Source organism: Scyliorhinus torazame, chromosome 11 (genome assembly GCF_047496885.1).
Source record: "Scyliorhinus torazame isolate Kashiwa2021f chromosome 11, sScyTor2.1, whole genome shotgun sequence".
NCBI classification, from domain to species: Eukaryota; Metazoa; Chordata; class Chondrichthyes; order Carcharhiniformes; family Scyliorhinidae; genus Scyliorhinus; species Scyliorhinus torazame.
This window is the reverse complement of record NC_092717.1, coordinates 162,713,013-162,730,695: the sequence shown is the minus strand read 5'-3', so window position 1 is coordinate 162,730,695 and position 17,683 is coordinate 162,713,013. Positions and strand designations below refer to the sequence as shown.

The window sequence follows — 17,683 nt, the reverse complement described above, 5'->3', positions numbered from 1 at the left end:
AAAGATGAGAGAATTGAAAACGTGGATGGCATGTTCCCCGGCCGTGGATAGGAAAAGAGAGATCTTCCTGGGTCTGAGGCAGCTTCCTGATCTGTGGCTTCAAGGTAGAGCTGGAAGCGTTGTTTGAATATCTTCCAGTTGGCCCCTAGGTCACCAGTGATGCGGAGCGGCGGCGGCGGGCGGACGCTGTCCATTTTGCAGGATGGCTGTATGCTGGTGGAAGGCAGATCACTTGCAAGTAGGTCTAAGAAGTTCTAACATCCCTCAACTACTGGTACCATGATGTGTTGGGTGCTCTGGATCCGTGGAACACATACAGGCTACCAACACTTAAAATAGTGCAACACTATTTTATTAAGTTAGAAACTGTTGAACATACTTTCACTGCGGGTTAACACAATGTTGGATTAAACTAAAGACCTATGCCTGTCCTAACCAGTCTGTGCACTCAGCACGTGGTGAAGATCTGTGCTGTAAGCCCTGTCCTTCTGAGAGGCTGCATCCCGAATGAGCGGGAACTCCGATGCCCTCTGTCAATATAGTGAGTGTGCTCTAACTGGTGATTGGCTGCGGTGTTGTGTGTGTTGATTGGTCTTGCTGTGTGCGAGTCTGCACCATGATATACTGGTGTCTATTATGACACAGGGATGTGATTAAGTGCCACAAAGTTGTTCCTTCAGCGTACAATGCAAGAGGAAGTGTTACCTTTTCTTTTGCTGCTTCAATTTCTTTTTGCTTTTCGTTGGCCAGTTGCAGAAGTTGGGCCTGCTGAGATACCTGTGTGGTCTCAAGCTGGTGCCTGAATGCATTGTCCATGGAATGAAGTTTCTCTGCTGCAGCCCTAAGTGATTTTGAACAAACACCATAATGTGAAAAAAATGCTTGTGGACCAATATTAAAACTCAAATAAAATGGAAATATTTACGTCGTTTTAGACAGGCCAAAGACATGTGATCAGAACAGATTACGCAGACACGCATAACTGATCACAAACATTGTCAGAATCCTTGACATTGCAAGGAAACAGAAGTTACTTTGACAATTCAACTTATGAAGGCATGCAATAGGAACATAATATTGTAACAATGAATTGAATTGCAATTGAATTGTAAAACAATTCAAAATGCTCCAAGTTGTTATCTTATTGAAAAAGGAAACAAGATATTATGCTTTATATAGGTTTTAATTAATCAGTAAATTAAAATTGGAGACTAGATGAGGGGATCAGAACTGCCACAAGTTAAATTTTATATTTTAGTTAAATTGTTGGGGTTTTTCCCAATTTGACAAGAAGTATACAACAGTATAAAAAAAAGGAAACATTTTATATTTGATATATTTACGGCATGGTGCGTATGGGAAAGAGGATGCTGTTCTTCAAACTCTCCAAAACACTGATCATCATCTATCTCTTATTAAAAGTCTTTTCTCTATGCGACCTCCTTAAAACTTACTTCCTGCTGTCCTTCTGATTGTCATAAATTTAAGTCACCATTTTCTATTATAAATTAATTCCTCCAAATTTAAAATGGAAACTGAACTTGTCACTCTGTACTTGCATAACCTGGCCAGTTAGTGGCGCTGTATTACAGTTTCCCCACATCGCAGCTGATGCTTGCTGAAAAATCTTCAACTAACTTATTTTGATTTTTTTCCCTTTGCAATTACTGACTTTTCTAATGTTCGAAACCCTCCTGCTTGCTGCCACCCTCCACATCCCTCCGGCTCGCCGAACCTCTGCTTCCCGTCTCTCTCCTGTTGACTGACCGTCCTGCTCGCTTTCTCTTATCCACAGCTAAGGTTCAGGAAAGGTAAACCATGAGAGAAAGAGAGCAGTAGCAAGCAAGAGGTAAGTTGAAAGAGTTAGTACTGCAAATCGTTAAGAGTCAGTAAGAGGATTTTTGGGCCAGTCAATTTCAAGGCACCCAGTAAGTTTTTAATGTAAAAATTGCAGACCAGGAGCATACCCACTCTTATTACATGCTTTCCTTTGGGAAAGCGATTTTCGTTTAGCAGAAGTAAAGTGAGAGAGAGTGCAAAAGGAAGAAAACAAACTGATTACACAGTTGTAGCACGGTAGCACAGTGGTTAGCACTGTTGCCTCACAGCGCTCAGGTCCCAGTTTCGATTCCCGGCTTGGGCCACGTGTGGAGTCTGCATGTTCTCGCCGTGTCTGCGTAGGTTCCTCCGGGTGCTCCGGTTTCCTCCCATAAGTCCCGAAAGACGTGCTTGTTAGGTGTCTTATGCTCTAGGCGTAGCATAAGCGGCTTCCTAGTGGTGCACTTGACAAAGGAAGGTTCAGACGTGGAGATAACTTCAACACGTTTATTAAACTATTTACACTTCTCCTACTTGGGTTCGCCACTACTGTTAATCCTTCTTTAGCTACTCAGACTGACTAACCAGTCTGCTACAATCCACGTGGTGGGTGTAATATTGAATCAACCCTGTGTCTCTACTCACTGACTGTCTCCACTGGAAAGAGGAGATCATGTGTGTTGTGTCCTTTATATATGGGTTGGTGTAATGCCCTCCTGTGGTCGTGTCACCTCTGTGTGTATCGTGAATGCCCATTGGTCGTGTCCTATCTAACTGTTCTATTGGTTGAGTGTCTGTGTGTCATGTCTCTGGTGCTCCCTCTGGTGTCTAGTTAGTCTACATGTATTTACATTAACCCCTTGTGTCTTTACAGTGATGCATATCACCACATTAGGTAATTTGGACATTCTGAATTCGCCCTCAGTCTAACCGAACAGGCGCCGGAGTGTGGCGACTAGCGGCTTTTCACAGTAACTTCATTGTAGTGTTAATGTAAGCCTATTTGTGACAATAAAGGTTATTATTATAGCTTTGGTTTTGTGCTCTTTCAATCAAAATAATTAAGAAATGTTAGGAACAGAGTAAAGGTATCCGAGCTGATTGAGGAGGTTACCTGTTGAGTTAAAAGTGTGGGAGCAAAGGGATAAAGAGATTCAGAAACTCAACAATTGAGCAGAAGAATCAGTTATTTAATATAAATATAATCTATTACAAATAAGAGTCAAGGCAAATGACCAATGAGCAATTGTAAAGCAAACTTTGCTGCCAGATCATAGAATAGGGTCGCAGTTTCAATCAACTATTTATAATTCCTTTTTGTGTGATACTTAGCATTATTGGTATAGAAAATACAAAGCTAGACTTATGAAAAGTTTTATAGTTGCCAATACTTACTTCTGAGATTGCAAAGCTTTGTCTCTCTCCGCAACAAGGTTTTTTTCCTTGGCATCAAAGGTTTCTTTCATCTGTTTGACTTGTGTTTCCAGCCTCGTCAGTATTTCAGCTTTATCTTGCCACTTTTTATTGACAGCACTATAAGAATAAAATAATTTTAAGGAGACAATAACAGCTGCTAGGCAGGTGTTGATAATTAACAATAGTTTTTTTTTACAGAATTGGCTGACTGGGCTGGTTTAGCTCAGTGGGCTAGACAGCTGGTTTGTGATGCAGAACAAGGCCAGCAGCGCAGGTTCAATTCCCATACCAGCTTACCCGAACAGGCGCCGGAATGTGGTGACGAGGGGCTTTTCACAGTAACTTCATACTTGTGACAATAAAGGGTTATTATTATTTTTTTGACTGTTCTTCAAGTTGATAGGTCGCCAGGACTAAGTAAGGGTGGAAAATGCAGACGGAGGTACTGGTCATAATCTTTCACTCCTCCTTATAAACAGGTGTGGTGCCACAGGACTGCAGAATTCCAAATGTTTCACGTAAGAATGTACAAAATAGGAGAAAGAGACCATTTGGCCCTCAAACCTGATCTGCCATTCAAAACGATCATGGCTGATCTTAAGAAGTCCATAAAGGAGTGCAAGGATAAACCCAGCAACTATAGGCCAGTCAGTTTCAACTCGGTAGTGGAAATGGATTTGTTAAAGGCAAATAGTGTTTAACCAAACTTACTTGCATTTCTATGACAAGGAAACAGAGGTGACCAATGCGGGTAAAGTAGTTGATGTGGTACATATGGCATTCCCAAAGGCATTTGATAAAATGCCAGATAAGCCAGCAAAATTGAAGCCCAAGTTAAAACAAAAGAGAAAAGGGAAGGATAAATATGAAGTTGGCAGAGTGTTGGGAATTAATCGTTGAACAGTTGTTTTTTGGGTTTGAAGGAAAGTTTGCAGGGATCGCTTTTCTTAATACACATTAAGTCATTGATTAATTCTTGAGATGTAGGCTTCGGTGGTATTTGTTGCCCATCCTTAATTGCTCTTCAACTGGGTAGCTTGCTCAGCCATTTCAGAGGATGGTTAAAAGTCAACCACATTACTGTGGGTTTGGAGTCACATGTAGACCAGGTCGGGTAAGGTAGTCAGATTTCCTTCCCCAAAGGATATTACTGAACCAGATGGGTTTTTACAACAATTGACAAGTTTCATAGTCACTATTACTGAGACTAGATTTTAATTGAATTTAAATTCCACTGGCTGCCATGGTGAGGACTAGTCTGGGCGTCTGGATTACTAGTTCAGTGACATTACCACTATGCCACTGTCTCTCCATAAATTACCTCGACTTGTGCGCCCAGGACACAGGCAGTTAATAAGCCATATGGAAACCTGGGCTTTATAAATAGAAGCACAGCCTACAAAACCAAGGAGGTTATGATGAAACTTTATAAAACACTGGTTGAGCCTCAACTGGAGTACTGTTCCCAATTCTGGGTATTGCATACGAGGGAGGATGTGAAGGTTTCAGCAAGGGTGCAGAAAAAATTTACGAGGATAGGATGACTGATGGATTGAAGAACCTTTGAGGTTATTCTCCTGAGGGAGAGAATGGTTAAGAGGAGATTTGATAAAAGAGTGTTCAAAGTCAGGAGGGATTTAGAGAGAGTAAATAGACAGCAACTGTTCCCACTGGCAGAGGCAAAGGAACATAGGGCACCAATTTAAGGTGGATGACAAAAGAACCAGCAGTGACATGAGGAAAATCTTTTTTATTTGGGAGATTGGTTAAGATCTTGAATGCACTAACTGGGAGTGTGGTAAAGACAGATAGTATTGAGGCCTTCAAAAGGGAATTGGATAACTGAAAAAAAAAATGTTGCAGGGTAAGGGTGGGAGGGAAAGGATGGGGGCAGAGTGGGACTAGCTGAGTTGCTCTTGCCGAGAGCCAGCATGAACATGACTGGCCTCTTGGCCTCATGTGATATAATCATTCCATGATCCAAATCTAGAGTAACTGCAGGATTTTTAATCAAACCTTTTCTATTTATGGTTTCATAGCAATTCTGATAAACAGGCGATGTCACCTCTGATCCAGAGACTGTGCCTTTCAATAAGCTGCCTTCAGCAGAAGTATGCAACTCGATAATTAACAATTATCCTACTTGCGGCAATGTGCTTACTGAATTAAATGCTGACTCCCACTGCACTGCCTCAAACCCTTGGGGATTACTGTTATTAAACACAGACCAGGGTTTACCAACTAAAGCAGCTAATATTTATTTTCCACAAAACAGAGATATGAAGCAGAAATGCAACTAGCAATATTATAGGATATAAACTAGAATTTAATGAAAAAACCTACACAGTGGTTCAACTGTCCTTTTTAAGGATATCTTCAGATTAATAAAATTTTATGCAAATGGACATTTTGTCTGTTTTCATTATTTTGCATCACATTCAAGAACGCTTGGTTCTGCCGTAGTGTAATGCAGTGGAACTCAATCCACAAAGAATAAAACGGAGTATTTTGTCTGATCACATACTCAGAAGAACAGCTGAATTGAAGCAAATTTCCTCTTTTGAAGTTGAGATTTTCATCATATTAAACAACTTGCATCAAACCGGCAATGCTATGATACTGTATATATTATATATGGCAATGCTATGATACTGTATATATTATATATGGCAATGCTATGCTACTGTATATATTATATATGCTATGATACTGTATATATTACATATGGCAATGCTATGATTCTGTATATATAATATAGATATGAAATGCATTTTACAAACACACAGCTTGACAAATTCAACCAGACACTGTGCAGGCAAATCCGCATATACCGGTGCCATTCCCAAGCCCGGATAAACGGGAGGGTAAGTGGCAGAAAGTCTCTTGGAAGTTTGAAGGAACATTTTAAGGAATTATTTACTGTTGCAATATTTTCTGAGTTATCTTTGAAGTAAGGGGTGTTAAGAGATCCAATGTTTATTTAAGATGTTAAGTTGAGTTCATGGAATAAACATTGTTTTGTGTTTAAAAACCCACGTGTCCATAATTGTAATCCCACACCTTGGGAACAAGCCGTGTGCTAGGAAAAGCAACAAATACATTAAAGGGAGAGGTTGGTTGAACTCCATGATCCCTTTTGGGGTTCTGAAAACGCCTCGCCAATAACACATGAATTAAAGAAGGCAAGAATCGGAGGTGTCTGGATGTATAGTCCTAGAAATTAAGGGCGCGATCTACTGGCCATGCCCGCCTGAATGGGGATGCAAAGCGGTCTGTAGATGCTGGGAGAAACCTCTTCCAGGATCTTTCCAGCTCACCACGGTGTTAGATCTCATGAGACAGCGTGACCTGGATTCGACAAATCCGCATATTAGAGAGTAGCTAGTCTCACTCTAATATGCAGCTCGCCTGATTTACCTGAGGAATTGGGATCTAACCCCTTCACCTTGGAAACTTTAGGCGAGCGCCGTTCAGTACTGGTCCCAACGAATGGGGACCAGGTGGAACGGCACTGGGGGGTGGGAGGGGTCTCCAAGGGGATCGTAGGCCCCAGAGTGATTGGTCTCCAGGTAGTGTGGCATCTTGGCACTGCTGGTGTCACCTGGGCATTTTGTCACTGCCCAATTGGCAGCCTGGCACTGCCACGATGCCAAGCTGCTGGTGCTAGACGTGCATTTTTCCCGTGCTGGGGCTGGGGCCCTTGGAATGCTCTGCCATTATGAGGTGGGATATGGGGGCTGAGGACCCCCCCCCTATAGGTGAGTTGGGGCTTGGGGGGGGTCAAGAGATTAGGGTGCAGGATCTCCTCCTGCACTGATGAGGTCTGAACAAAGAAAAGTACAGCACAAGAACAGGCCCTTCGGTCCACCAAGCCTGTGCTGACCATGCTGCCCATCTAAACTAAAATCTTCTGCACTTCCAGGGATCGTATCCCTCTATTCCCATCCTATTCATGTATTTGTCAAGATGCCCCTTAAACCTCACTATCGTCCCTGCTCACACCACATCTTCCGGCAGCGAGTTCCAGGCACCCACTACCGGTGTAAAGATCTTGCCTCGTACATCTCCTCTAAACCTTGCCCCTCGCACCTTAAACCTATGCTTCCTAGTAATTGACCCCTCTACCCTGGGAAAAAGCCTCTGACTATCCACTCTGTCTATGCCCCTCATCATTTTGTAGACCTTTATCAGGTCGCCCCTCAACCTCCATCGTTCCAGTGAGAACAAACCGAGTTTATTCAACCTCTCCTCAACTTCTCCTCCTAGCAAATGCCCTCCAACCCAGGCAACATCCTGGTAAATCTCTTCTGCACCCTCTCTAAAGCCTCCACACATCCTTCTGGTGGTGTGGCGACCAGAATTGAACACTATACTCCAAGTGTGGCCTAACTAAGGTTCTATACAGCTGTAACATTGAATTGTCAATTTTTATACTCAATGACCCGGCCAATGAAGGCAAGTATGCCGTATGCCTTCTTGACTACCTTCTCCACCTGTGTTGCCCCTTTCAGTGACCTGTGGACCTGTACACCTAGATCTCTTTGACTGTCAATACTCTTGAGGGTTCTACCATTCACTGCATATTCCCCACCTGCATTAGACCTTCCAAAATGCATTACCTCACATTTGTCCGGATTAAACTCAATCTGCCATCTCTCCGCCCAAATCTCCAAACTATCTAAATCCTGCTGTATCCTCTGACAGTTCTCATCGCTATCCGCAATTCCACCTGTCGTCTGCAATCTTACTAATCAGACCAGTTACATTTTCCTCCAAATCATTTATATATACTACGAACAGCAAAGGTCCCAGCACTGATCCCTGCGGAACACCACTAGTCACAGCCCTCCAATCAGAAAAGCACCCTTCCATTGCCACTCTCTGCCTTCTATGACCTAGCCAGTTCTGTATCCATCTTGCCAGCTCACCCCTGATCCCGTGTGACTTCACGTTTTGTACCAGTCTGCCATGAGGGACCTTGTCAAAGGCCTTACTGAAGTCCATGCAGACAACATCCACTGCCCTAGCTGCATCAATTGTCTTTGTGACCTCCTCGAAAAATTCTATCAAGTTAGTGAGACACGACCTCCCCTTCACAAAACCGTGCTGCCTCTCGCTAATACGTCCATTTGCTTCCAAATGGGAATAGATCCTGTCTCGAAGAATACTCTCCAGTAATTTTCCTACCATTGACCTAAGGCTCACTGGCCTGTAGTTCCCTGGATTATCCTGGCTATCCTTCTTGAACAAAGGAACAACATTGGCGATTCTCCAGTCCTCCGGGACATCACCTGAAGACAGTGAGGATCCAAAGATTTCAGTCAAGGCCTCAGCAATTTCCTCTCTAGCCTCCTTCAGTATTCTGGGGTAGATCCCATCAGGCCCTGGGAACTTATCAACCTTAATTTTTTCAAGACGCCCAACACCGCGTCTTTTTGGATCTCAATGTGACCCAGGCTATCTACACACCTTTCTCCAGACTCAACATCCACCAATTCCTTCTCTTTGGTGAATACATTTAGTACCTCGCCCATTTCCTCTGGCTCCACACAGATTCCCTCGCCTGTCCTTCAGTGGGCCCACCCTTTCCCTGGCTACCCTCTTGCTTTTTATGTACGTGTAAAAAGCTTTGGGATTTTCCTGAACCCTATTTGCCAATGACTTTTTGTGACCCCTTTTAGCCCTCCTGACTCCTTGCTTAAGTTCCTTCCTAACTTTCCTTACATTCCACACAGACTTCGTCTGTTCCCAGCCTTCTAGCCATGACAAATGCCTCATTTTTCTTTTTGACGAGGCCTACAATATCTCTCGTTATCCAAGGTTCTGGAAATTTGCCGTATTTATCCTTCTTCCACACAGGAACATGCCGGTCCTGAATTCCTTTCAACTGACATTTGAAAACCTCCCACATGTCAGATGTTGATTTACCCTCAAACATCCGCCCCCAATCTAGGTTCTTCAGTTCCTGCCTAATATTGTTATAATTAGCCTTCCCCCAATTTAGCACATTCACCCTGGGACCACTCTTATCCTTGTCCCCAGCACTTTAAAACTTACTGAATTATGGTCACTGTTCCCATAGCCTCTTCCCTAGTTGGACTATCTACATATTGTTTTAAGAAGCTCTCCTGGATGCTCCTTACAAACTCTGCCCCGTCCAAGCCACTAGCACTAAGTGAGTCCCAGTCAATATTGGGGAAGTTAAAGTCTCCCATCACAACAACCCTGTTGCTTTTACTCCTTTCCAAAATCTGTCTACCTATCTGCTCCTCTATCTCCTGCTGGCTGTTGGGTGGCCTGTAGTAAACCCCCAACATTGTGACTGCACCCTTCTTACTCCTGATCTCTACCCATATAGCCTTGCTGCCCTCTGAGGTGTCTTCCCGCAGCACGGTAGCATTGTGGATAGCATAATTGTTTCACAGCTCCAGGGTCCCAGGTTTGATTCCGGCTTGGGTCACTGTCTGTGCGGAGTCTGCACATCCTCCCCGTGTGTGCGTGGGTTTCCTCCGGGTGCTCCGGTTTCCTCCCACAGTCCAAAGATGTGCAGGTGTTGGTGGATTGGCCATGATAAATTGCCCTTAGTGTCCAAAATTGCCCTTAATGCTGGGTGGGGTTACTGGGTTATGGGGATCGGGTGGAGGTGTTGACCTTGGGTAGGGTGCTCTTTCCAAGAGCCGGTGCAGACTCGATGGGCCAAATGGCCTCCTTCTGCACTGTAAATTCTATGAAAGGTATAGCTGTGATATTCTCCCTAACCAGTAGCGCAACTCCTCCACCCCTTTTACATCCCCCTCTATCCCACCTGAAACATCTAAATCCTGGAACATTTAGCTGCCAATCCTGCCCTTCCCTCAACCAGGTCTCTGTAATAGCAACAACATCATAGTTCCAAGTACTAATCCAAGCTCCAAGTTCATCTGCCTTACCTGTTATACTTCTTGCATTAAACATCTGCACTTCAGGCCACCAGTCCCGGTGTTTTCAGCAATATCTCCCTGTCTGCTGGCTCTATTCCCTAGTTCTCCCTCAATTTTTTCACCTTCTGACCTATTGCTCCGGTACCCACCCCCCTGCCATACTAGTTTAAACCCTCCCGTGTGACACTAGCAACCCTTGCGGCCAGGATATTTATGCCTCTCCAGTTTAGATGCAACCCATCCTTCTTATACAGGTCACACCTGCCCCGGAAGAGCTCACAGTGGTCCAGATAACGGAAACCCTCCCTCCTACACCAGCTGTTGTTTGTCCTCCCCCTTCAGGATGCCCGCTACCCATTCGGAGACATCCTGGACCTTGGCACCAGGGAGGCAACATACCATCCTGGAGTCTCACGTCCACAGAAGCGCCTATCTGTGCCCCTGACTATAGAGTCCCCGATGACTATTGCTCTTTTGCGCTTTGACCCTCCCTGCTGAACTTCAGAGCCAGCCGTGGTACCACTGCTCTGACTGCTGCTATTTTCCCCTGATAGGCTATTCCCCCCCAACAGTATCCAAAGCGGTATACCTGTTCGAGAGGGGGACAACCACAGGGGATTCCTGCACTGACTGCCTGCCCCTTCTGGTGGTCACCCATCTCTCTGCCTGCACCTTGATTGTGACCACATCTCAATAACTCCTATCTACGATGCTTTCCGCCACCGCAATGCTCCCAAGTGCATCCAATTGCTGCTCCAACCGAACCACGCAGTCTGTGAGGAGCTGCCATTGGATGCACTTGGGAGCACAGATCTGCCATATCTCACAGTTGGAGCACTGCACCCCGCTGAGTGACATTTAAGCACTAATTAATTAATTTAAAATAAACTGAAAAAGAAATTGAATTATTGTTAGATTGAGTTACAATTAACTATATGGCCCTGACGCTAGATGATTTTTACTGTAAAATATGGCCCTGACACTAGATGATTTTTACTGTAAAATATGGCCCCGACGCTAGATGATTTTTACTGTAAAAATATGGCCCTGACGCTAGATGATTTTTACTGTCTGCCGTGCAGAGCTCCTCAGTGCAGGAAATGGGACCAAGTGCAGCCTTGGCGGGGCATTCCCCGCTGAGGCCCTGGATTGCAACAGATTCCTATTTGACCGTGCAATCTTTTGCGGCACTACGAGTGCCGGGAAACACCTGGCTAAACACACTCGACACGGGACTCTGTTGCAATTTGGTTAGATCGCACCATAAATTTTATATTAAAAAATCCATCCTTTGAGAAGATTTGAAATCTAGTGTAATTAATCCAAGATCATTGACCACAGTGAGACTAATTAACTTTGGAAACTAAAATAGAGTATCACAATATTATTCAGCTGAGAATATAGTTGTGCAGGAATGGTACTAATATTTAGCATTTACCTAAACGCCATTTTTGTTTCCTCCAGCTCGGTTTCTTTTTCTTCAAGTTGTTGCTTTAGTTCTTTTTTGCGCTCTGAAAGTCTCTCTACATTTTCTCTGAGATCTTGTGATACAGCAGCTTCATCCTCTAATTGCTCATGGAAGGTTCTTTTGTCCTGCAGATTTTCCTCACGAACTTTCCGAATCTGTTCATCTCTCTCTTGCAAACCCTGCAGGAGCAAATAATATATTTTTCTTGTATTTCAGTGCCTAGTCAGGAGATAGGCAAATCACAATCATCTGTGTTAATAGGCTATTTACCCTTAGAGATACTGCACAATAAGTGATTAAAACTCAAATCAATGATTCATTAGAATTTCCCCAAATATGAAATGGACATCATTTATATTGCTTTATATCAATACATTACTGACACTATAACTTTTCCATTCAAAGTTGCTATCTTGATCAAAAACATAGGCATTTGTCATTACCGTAAAGCAAGACAAACTAGTTATTTGCTGCCTTAATGTGAAATATTTGGATACAGAATTGTTGAGGCTGAGTTTCTGCAAGCCTGCACTGGTTTTTGCAGGGTAGTTAGCTCAAAAGAAACCAAATCAACATAAAAGATTGAGGAATTTCAAGCATAAATTATGTCCAGTGCAAATTAAGTTGCACAAATCTTGTGTGCTGAAAACAGGGACCACACAGCACCCAGATGGAATTAATCATCATGAAAGTTTCTGTTCATTGAGCTTGTTTGCAGGACTTCAAGGAGGCCAATTGTACAAATGGGTTGAGTGCAAACTTGAACTATAATTTCACTTTGGAAGTTGTGCAATTGAGTGCAATTTGTGCCCAGATTGCCGAATGCGGCCAAAGCAGAAATAGTATTTAGTTAGAATAGGGTGCAGGAATGAGGCAGGGACATCTAGGCTTTTATGTTCGCTCTACCAGGCAGATCCTTATCTTGTCAGATCGCCTGAGGGCCAGATCTTCGCTACTGAGGTGAGTAGCTCGAGTTGGGGAATTTCCCTTCGGTTTAAAGAACTTCCTCATACCCAATGTTTGCTCAGGTTGAGCAAGATGGAGTTGGGCAAGCTCATCTCGGATACAGATCTTGGGTGGCCACGGAGGTAGGTGAATGCCAAGGTGAGCTGATTAAAAAGACTGCCTCAGTCGTTTTAGAAGCTGTTAGGCCTTCTCACCCTTGTGTATAGTTGCACATCCATTTTTACGGGATGGGGGCTTCGCTGGCTAGGCCAGCATTTGTTGACCATCTCTAATTGCCCTCGAGAAGGTGGTGGTGAGCTGCCTTCTTGGACTACTGAAGTCCATGTGGTGTAGGTATACACATTAGGGAGAGAGTTCCAATATTTTGACCCAGCGATAGTGAAGGAGCCGCAATATATTTCCAAGTCAAGATGGTGAATGGTTTGGAGCGGAACCTGCAGGTGATGGTGTTCGCATGTACCTGCTGCCCTTGTCCTTCTAGATGGTAGTGGTCGTGAGTTTGGAAGGTGCTGCCTAAGGAACTTTGGCGAATTGCTGCAGTGCATCTTGTAGATGGTACACACTATTGCTACTGTGCACCAGTGGTAGAGGGAGTGAATGTTTGTGGAAGGGATGCCAATCAAGGAGGCTGCTTTGTCCTGGATGGTGTTGAGCTTTTTAAAAAAAATATTTTATTGAAAATTTTTGGTCAACCATCACAGTACATGGTGTATCCTTTACACAATAATATAACAGTATAAATAACAATGACCTGTTTTATAAACAAAGAATAAATAATATATAACAAAAACGAAAACTAAAACTAAATGGCAACTGCCTTGTCTCAGATAAACACTCTCCAAAAATATGATTTAACAGTCCAATATACAATTATTTATAGCAACGACCTATACATATTATACATATATATTAACAACCCTGAGAGTCCTTCTGGTTCCTCCCCCCCCCCCCCGGGCTGCTGCTGCTGCCTTCTTCTTTTCCATTCCCTCTATCTTTATGTGAGGTATTCGACGAACGGTTGCCACCGCCTGGTGAACCCTTGAGCCGATCCCCTTAGGACGAACTTAATCCGTTCCAGCTTTATAAACCCTGCCATGTCATTTATCCAGGTCTCCACCCCCGGGGGCTTGGCTTCCTTCCACATCAACAGTATCCTGCGCCGGGCTACTAGGGACGCAAAGGCCAAAACATCGGCCTCTCTCGCCTCCTGCACTCCCGGCTCTTGTGCAACCCCAAATATAGCCAACCCCCAGCTTGGTTCGACCTGGACCCCCACTACTTTCGAAAGCACCTTTGTCACCCCCACCCAAAACCCCTGTAGTGCCGGACATGACCAAAACATGTGGGTGTGATTCGCTGGGCTTCTCGAGCATCTCGCACACCTATCCTCTACCCCAAAAAATTTACTGAGCCGTGCTCCAGTCATATGCGCCCTGTGTAACACCTTAAATTGAATCAGGCTTAGCCTGGCACACGAGGACGATGAGTTTACCCTACTCAGGGCATCCGCCCACAGCCCCTCCTCAATCTCCTCCCCCAGCTCTTCTTCCCATTTCCCTTTCAGCTCATCTACCATAATCTCCCCCTCGTCCCTCATTTCCCTATATATATCTGACACCTTACCGTCCCCCACCCATGTCTTTGAGATCACTCTGTCCTGCACCTCATGCGTCGGGAGCTGCGGGAATTCCCTCACCTGTTGCCTTGCAAAAGCCCTCAGTTGCATATACCGGAATGCATTCCCTTGGGGCAACCCATATTTCTCGGTCAGCGCTCCCAGACTTGCGAACTTTCCATCCACAAACAGATCTTTCAGTTGCGTTACTCCTGCTCTTTGCCGTATTCCAAATCCCCCATCCATTCTCCCCGGGGCAAACCTATGGTTATTTGTTATCGGGGACCCCACCAAGGCTCCAGTCTTTCCCCTATGCCGTCTCCACTGTCCCCAAATTTTCAAAGTCGCCACCACCACCACCGGGCTTGTGGTGTATTTCTTCGGTGAGAACGGCAATGGGGCCGTCACCATAGCTTGTAGGCTAGTCCCCCTACAGGACGCCCTCTCCAATCTCTTCCACGCCGCTCCCTCCTCTTCTCCCATCCACTTACTCACCATTGAGATATTGGCGGCCCAGTAGTACTCACTTAGGCTCGGTAGTGCCAGCCCCCCCCCCCCTATCCCTACTACGCTGTAAGAATCCCTTCCTCACTCTCGGGGTCTTCCCGGCCCACACAAAACTCATGATACTCTTTTCGATCCTTTTGAAAAAAGCCTTCGTGATCACCACCGGGAGGCACTGAAACACAAAGAGGAATCTCGGGAGGACTACCATTTTAACCGCCTGCACCCTCCCTGCCAGTGACAGGGATACCATGTCCCATCTCTTGAAGTCCTCCTCCATCTGTTCCACCAACCGCGTTAAATTTAACCTATGCAATGTACCCCAATTTTTGGCTATCTGGATCCCCAAGTAACAAAAGTCCCTTGTTACCTTCCTCAGCGGAAAGTCCTCTATTTCTCTGCTCTGCTCCCCTGGATGCACCACAAACAACTCACTTTTCCCCATGTTCAGTTTATATCCTGAGAATTCTCCAAACTCCCGAAGTGTCCGCATTATCTCTGGCATCCCCTCCGCCGGGTCGCTACATATAACAACAAATCATCCGCATACAGAGATACCCGGTGTTCTTCTCCTCCTCTAAGTACTCCCCTCCACTTCTTGGAACCCCTCAATGCTATTGCCAGGAGCTCAATCGCCAGTGCAAACAATAATGGGGACAGAGGGCAACCCTGCCTTGTCCCTCTATGGAGCCGAAAGTATGCAGATCCCCGTCCATTCGTGACCACACTCGCCACTGGGGCCCTATACAACAGCTGCACCCATCCAACATACTCATCTCCAAAACCAAATCTCCTCAGCACCTCCCACAGATAATCCCACTCCACTCTATCAAATGCTTTCTCGGCATCCATCGCCACCACTATCTCCGATTCCCCCTCTGGTGGGGGCATCATCATTACCCCTAGCAGCCTCCGTATATTCGTATTCAGCTGTCTCCCCTTCACAAACCCAGTTTGGTCCTCATGGACCACCCTCGGGACACAATCCTCTATCCTCATTGCCATTACCTTGGCCAGAATCTTAGCGTCTACATTTAGCAGGGAAATAGGTCTATAGGACCCGCATTGCAGCGGGTCCTTTTCCTACTTTAGGAGAAGCGATATCGTTGCCTCAGACATAGTCGGGGGCAGCTGTCCCCTTTCCTTTGCCTCATTAAAGGTCCTCATCAGTAGCGGGGCGAGCAAGTCCACATATTTCCTGTAAAATTCAACTGGGAATCCATCCGGTCCCGGAGCCTTCCCCGCCTGCATGCTCCTAATTCCTTTCGCTACTTCCTCTATTTCAATCTGTGCTCCCAGTCCCACCCTTTCCTGCTCCTCCACTTTGGGAAATTCCAGCCGGTCCAGAAAGCCCATCATTCTCTCCCTCCCATCCAGGGGTTGAGCTTCGTATAATTTTTTATAAAATGCCTTGAACACTCCATTCACTCTCTCCGCTCCCCGCTCCATCTCTCCTTCCTCGTCCCTCACTCCCCCTATTTCCCTCGCTGCTCCCCTTTTCCTCAATTGGTGGGCCAGCAACCTGCTCGCCTTCTCCCCATATTCGTACTGTACACCCTGTGCCTTCCTCCACTGTGCCTCTGCAGTACCCATTGTCAGCAAGTCAAATTCTACATGTAGCCTTTGCCTTTCCCTGTATAGTCCCTCCTCCGGTGCCTCCGCATATTGCCTGTCCACCCTCAAAGGTTCTTGCAGCAACCGCTCCCGTTCCCTACTCTCCTGCTTTCCTTTATGTGCCCTTATTGATATCAGCTCCCCTCTAACCACTGCCTTCAGCGCCTCCCAGACCACTCCCACCTGGACCTCCCCAACATCATTGAGTTCCAAGTACTTTTCAATGCACCCCCTCACCCTTAGACACACCCCCTCATCTGCCATTAGTCCCATGTCCATTCTCCAGGGTGGGCTCCCTTCTGTTTCCTCCCCTATCTCCAAGTCTACCCAGTGTGGAGCGTGATCCGAAATGGCTATAGCCGTATACTCTGTTCCCCTCACCTTCGGGATCAACGCCCTTCCCAAAACAAAAAAGTCTATTCGCGAATAGACTTTGTGGACATAGGAGAAAAACGAAAACTCCTTACTCCTAGGTCTGCTAAATCTCCACGGGTCTACTCCTCCCATCTGCTCCATAAAATCTTTAAGCACCTTGGCTGCTGCCGGCCTCCTTCCAGTCCTGGACCTCGACCTGTCCAGCCCTGGTTCCAACACCGTATTGAAATCTCCCCCCATTACCAACTTTCCCACCTCTAGGTCCGGGATGCGTCCTAGCATACGCCTCATAAAATTGGCATCATCCCAGTTCGGGGCATATACGTTTACCAAAACCACCGTCTCCCCTTGTAGTTTGCCACTCACCATCACGTATCTGCCCCCGCTATCCGCCACTATAGTCTTTGCCTCAAACATTACCCGCTTCCCCACTAATATAGCCACCCCCCTGTTTTTCGCATCTAGCCCCGAATGGAACACCTGCCCCACCCAACCTTTGCTTAGTCTCACCTGGTCTATCAGTTTCAAGTGCGTTTCCTGTAACATAACCACGTCTGCCTTAAGTTTCTTAAGGTGTGCGAGTACCCGTGCCCTCTTTATCGGCCCGTTCAGCCCTCTCACGTTCCACGTGATCAGCCGGGTTGGGGGGCTTTTTACCCCCCCCCCTTGTCGATTAGCCATCCCCTTTTTCCAGCTCCTCACCCGGTTACCACGCAGCTGTGTCCCCCCCAGGCGGTGCTCCCCCGCCCATCCCACCCCATACCAGCTCCCCCCTCTCCCCAGCAGCAGCAGCCCAATAATTCCCCCCTCCCACCCCCCCCCCCCCGCTAGATCCCCCACTAGCGTAGTTACACCCCCCATGTTGCTCCCAGAAGTCAGCAAACTCTGGCCGACCTCGGCTTCCCCCCGTGACCTCGGCTCGCACCGTGCGACGCCCCCTCCTTCCTGCTTCCCTATTCCCGCCATGATTATCATAGCGCGGGAACC

General features: G+C 45.9%; 1 protein-coding gene and 1 long non-coding RNA gene across 7 annotated transcripts in view; one reads left to right on the top strand and one right to left on the bottom strand.

Annotated features, from left to right (window-relative positions):
• The window catches only part of lrrcc1 (leucine rich repeat and coiled-coil centrosomal protein 1), a 218,278-nt gene that overhangs the window by 16,852 nt on the left and 183,743 nt on the right, over window positions 1–17,683 (bottom strand). For all 6 annotated transcript variants that reach the window (XM_072467939.1, XM_072467941.1, XM_072467943.1 and 3 more), the window contains 3 exons: window positions 11,593–11,801; window positions 3,214–3,351; window positions 706–841 (listed from right to left, as the gene is read on the bottom strand). In XM_072467939.1, the coding sequence (XP_072324040.1) occupies window positions 706–841; window positions 3,214–3,351; window positions 11,593–11,801 (483 nt within the window). The remainder of the gene's footprint in view (window positions 1–705; window positions 842–3,213; window positions 3,352–11,592; window positions 11,802–17,683) is intronic.
• Window positions 1–17,683, top strand: part of LOC140385615 (uncharacterized) — an 81,498-nt gene that overhangs the window by 59,952 nt on the left and 3,863 nt on the right. The gene's annotated exons all lie outside the window — the stretch shown is intronic.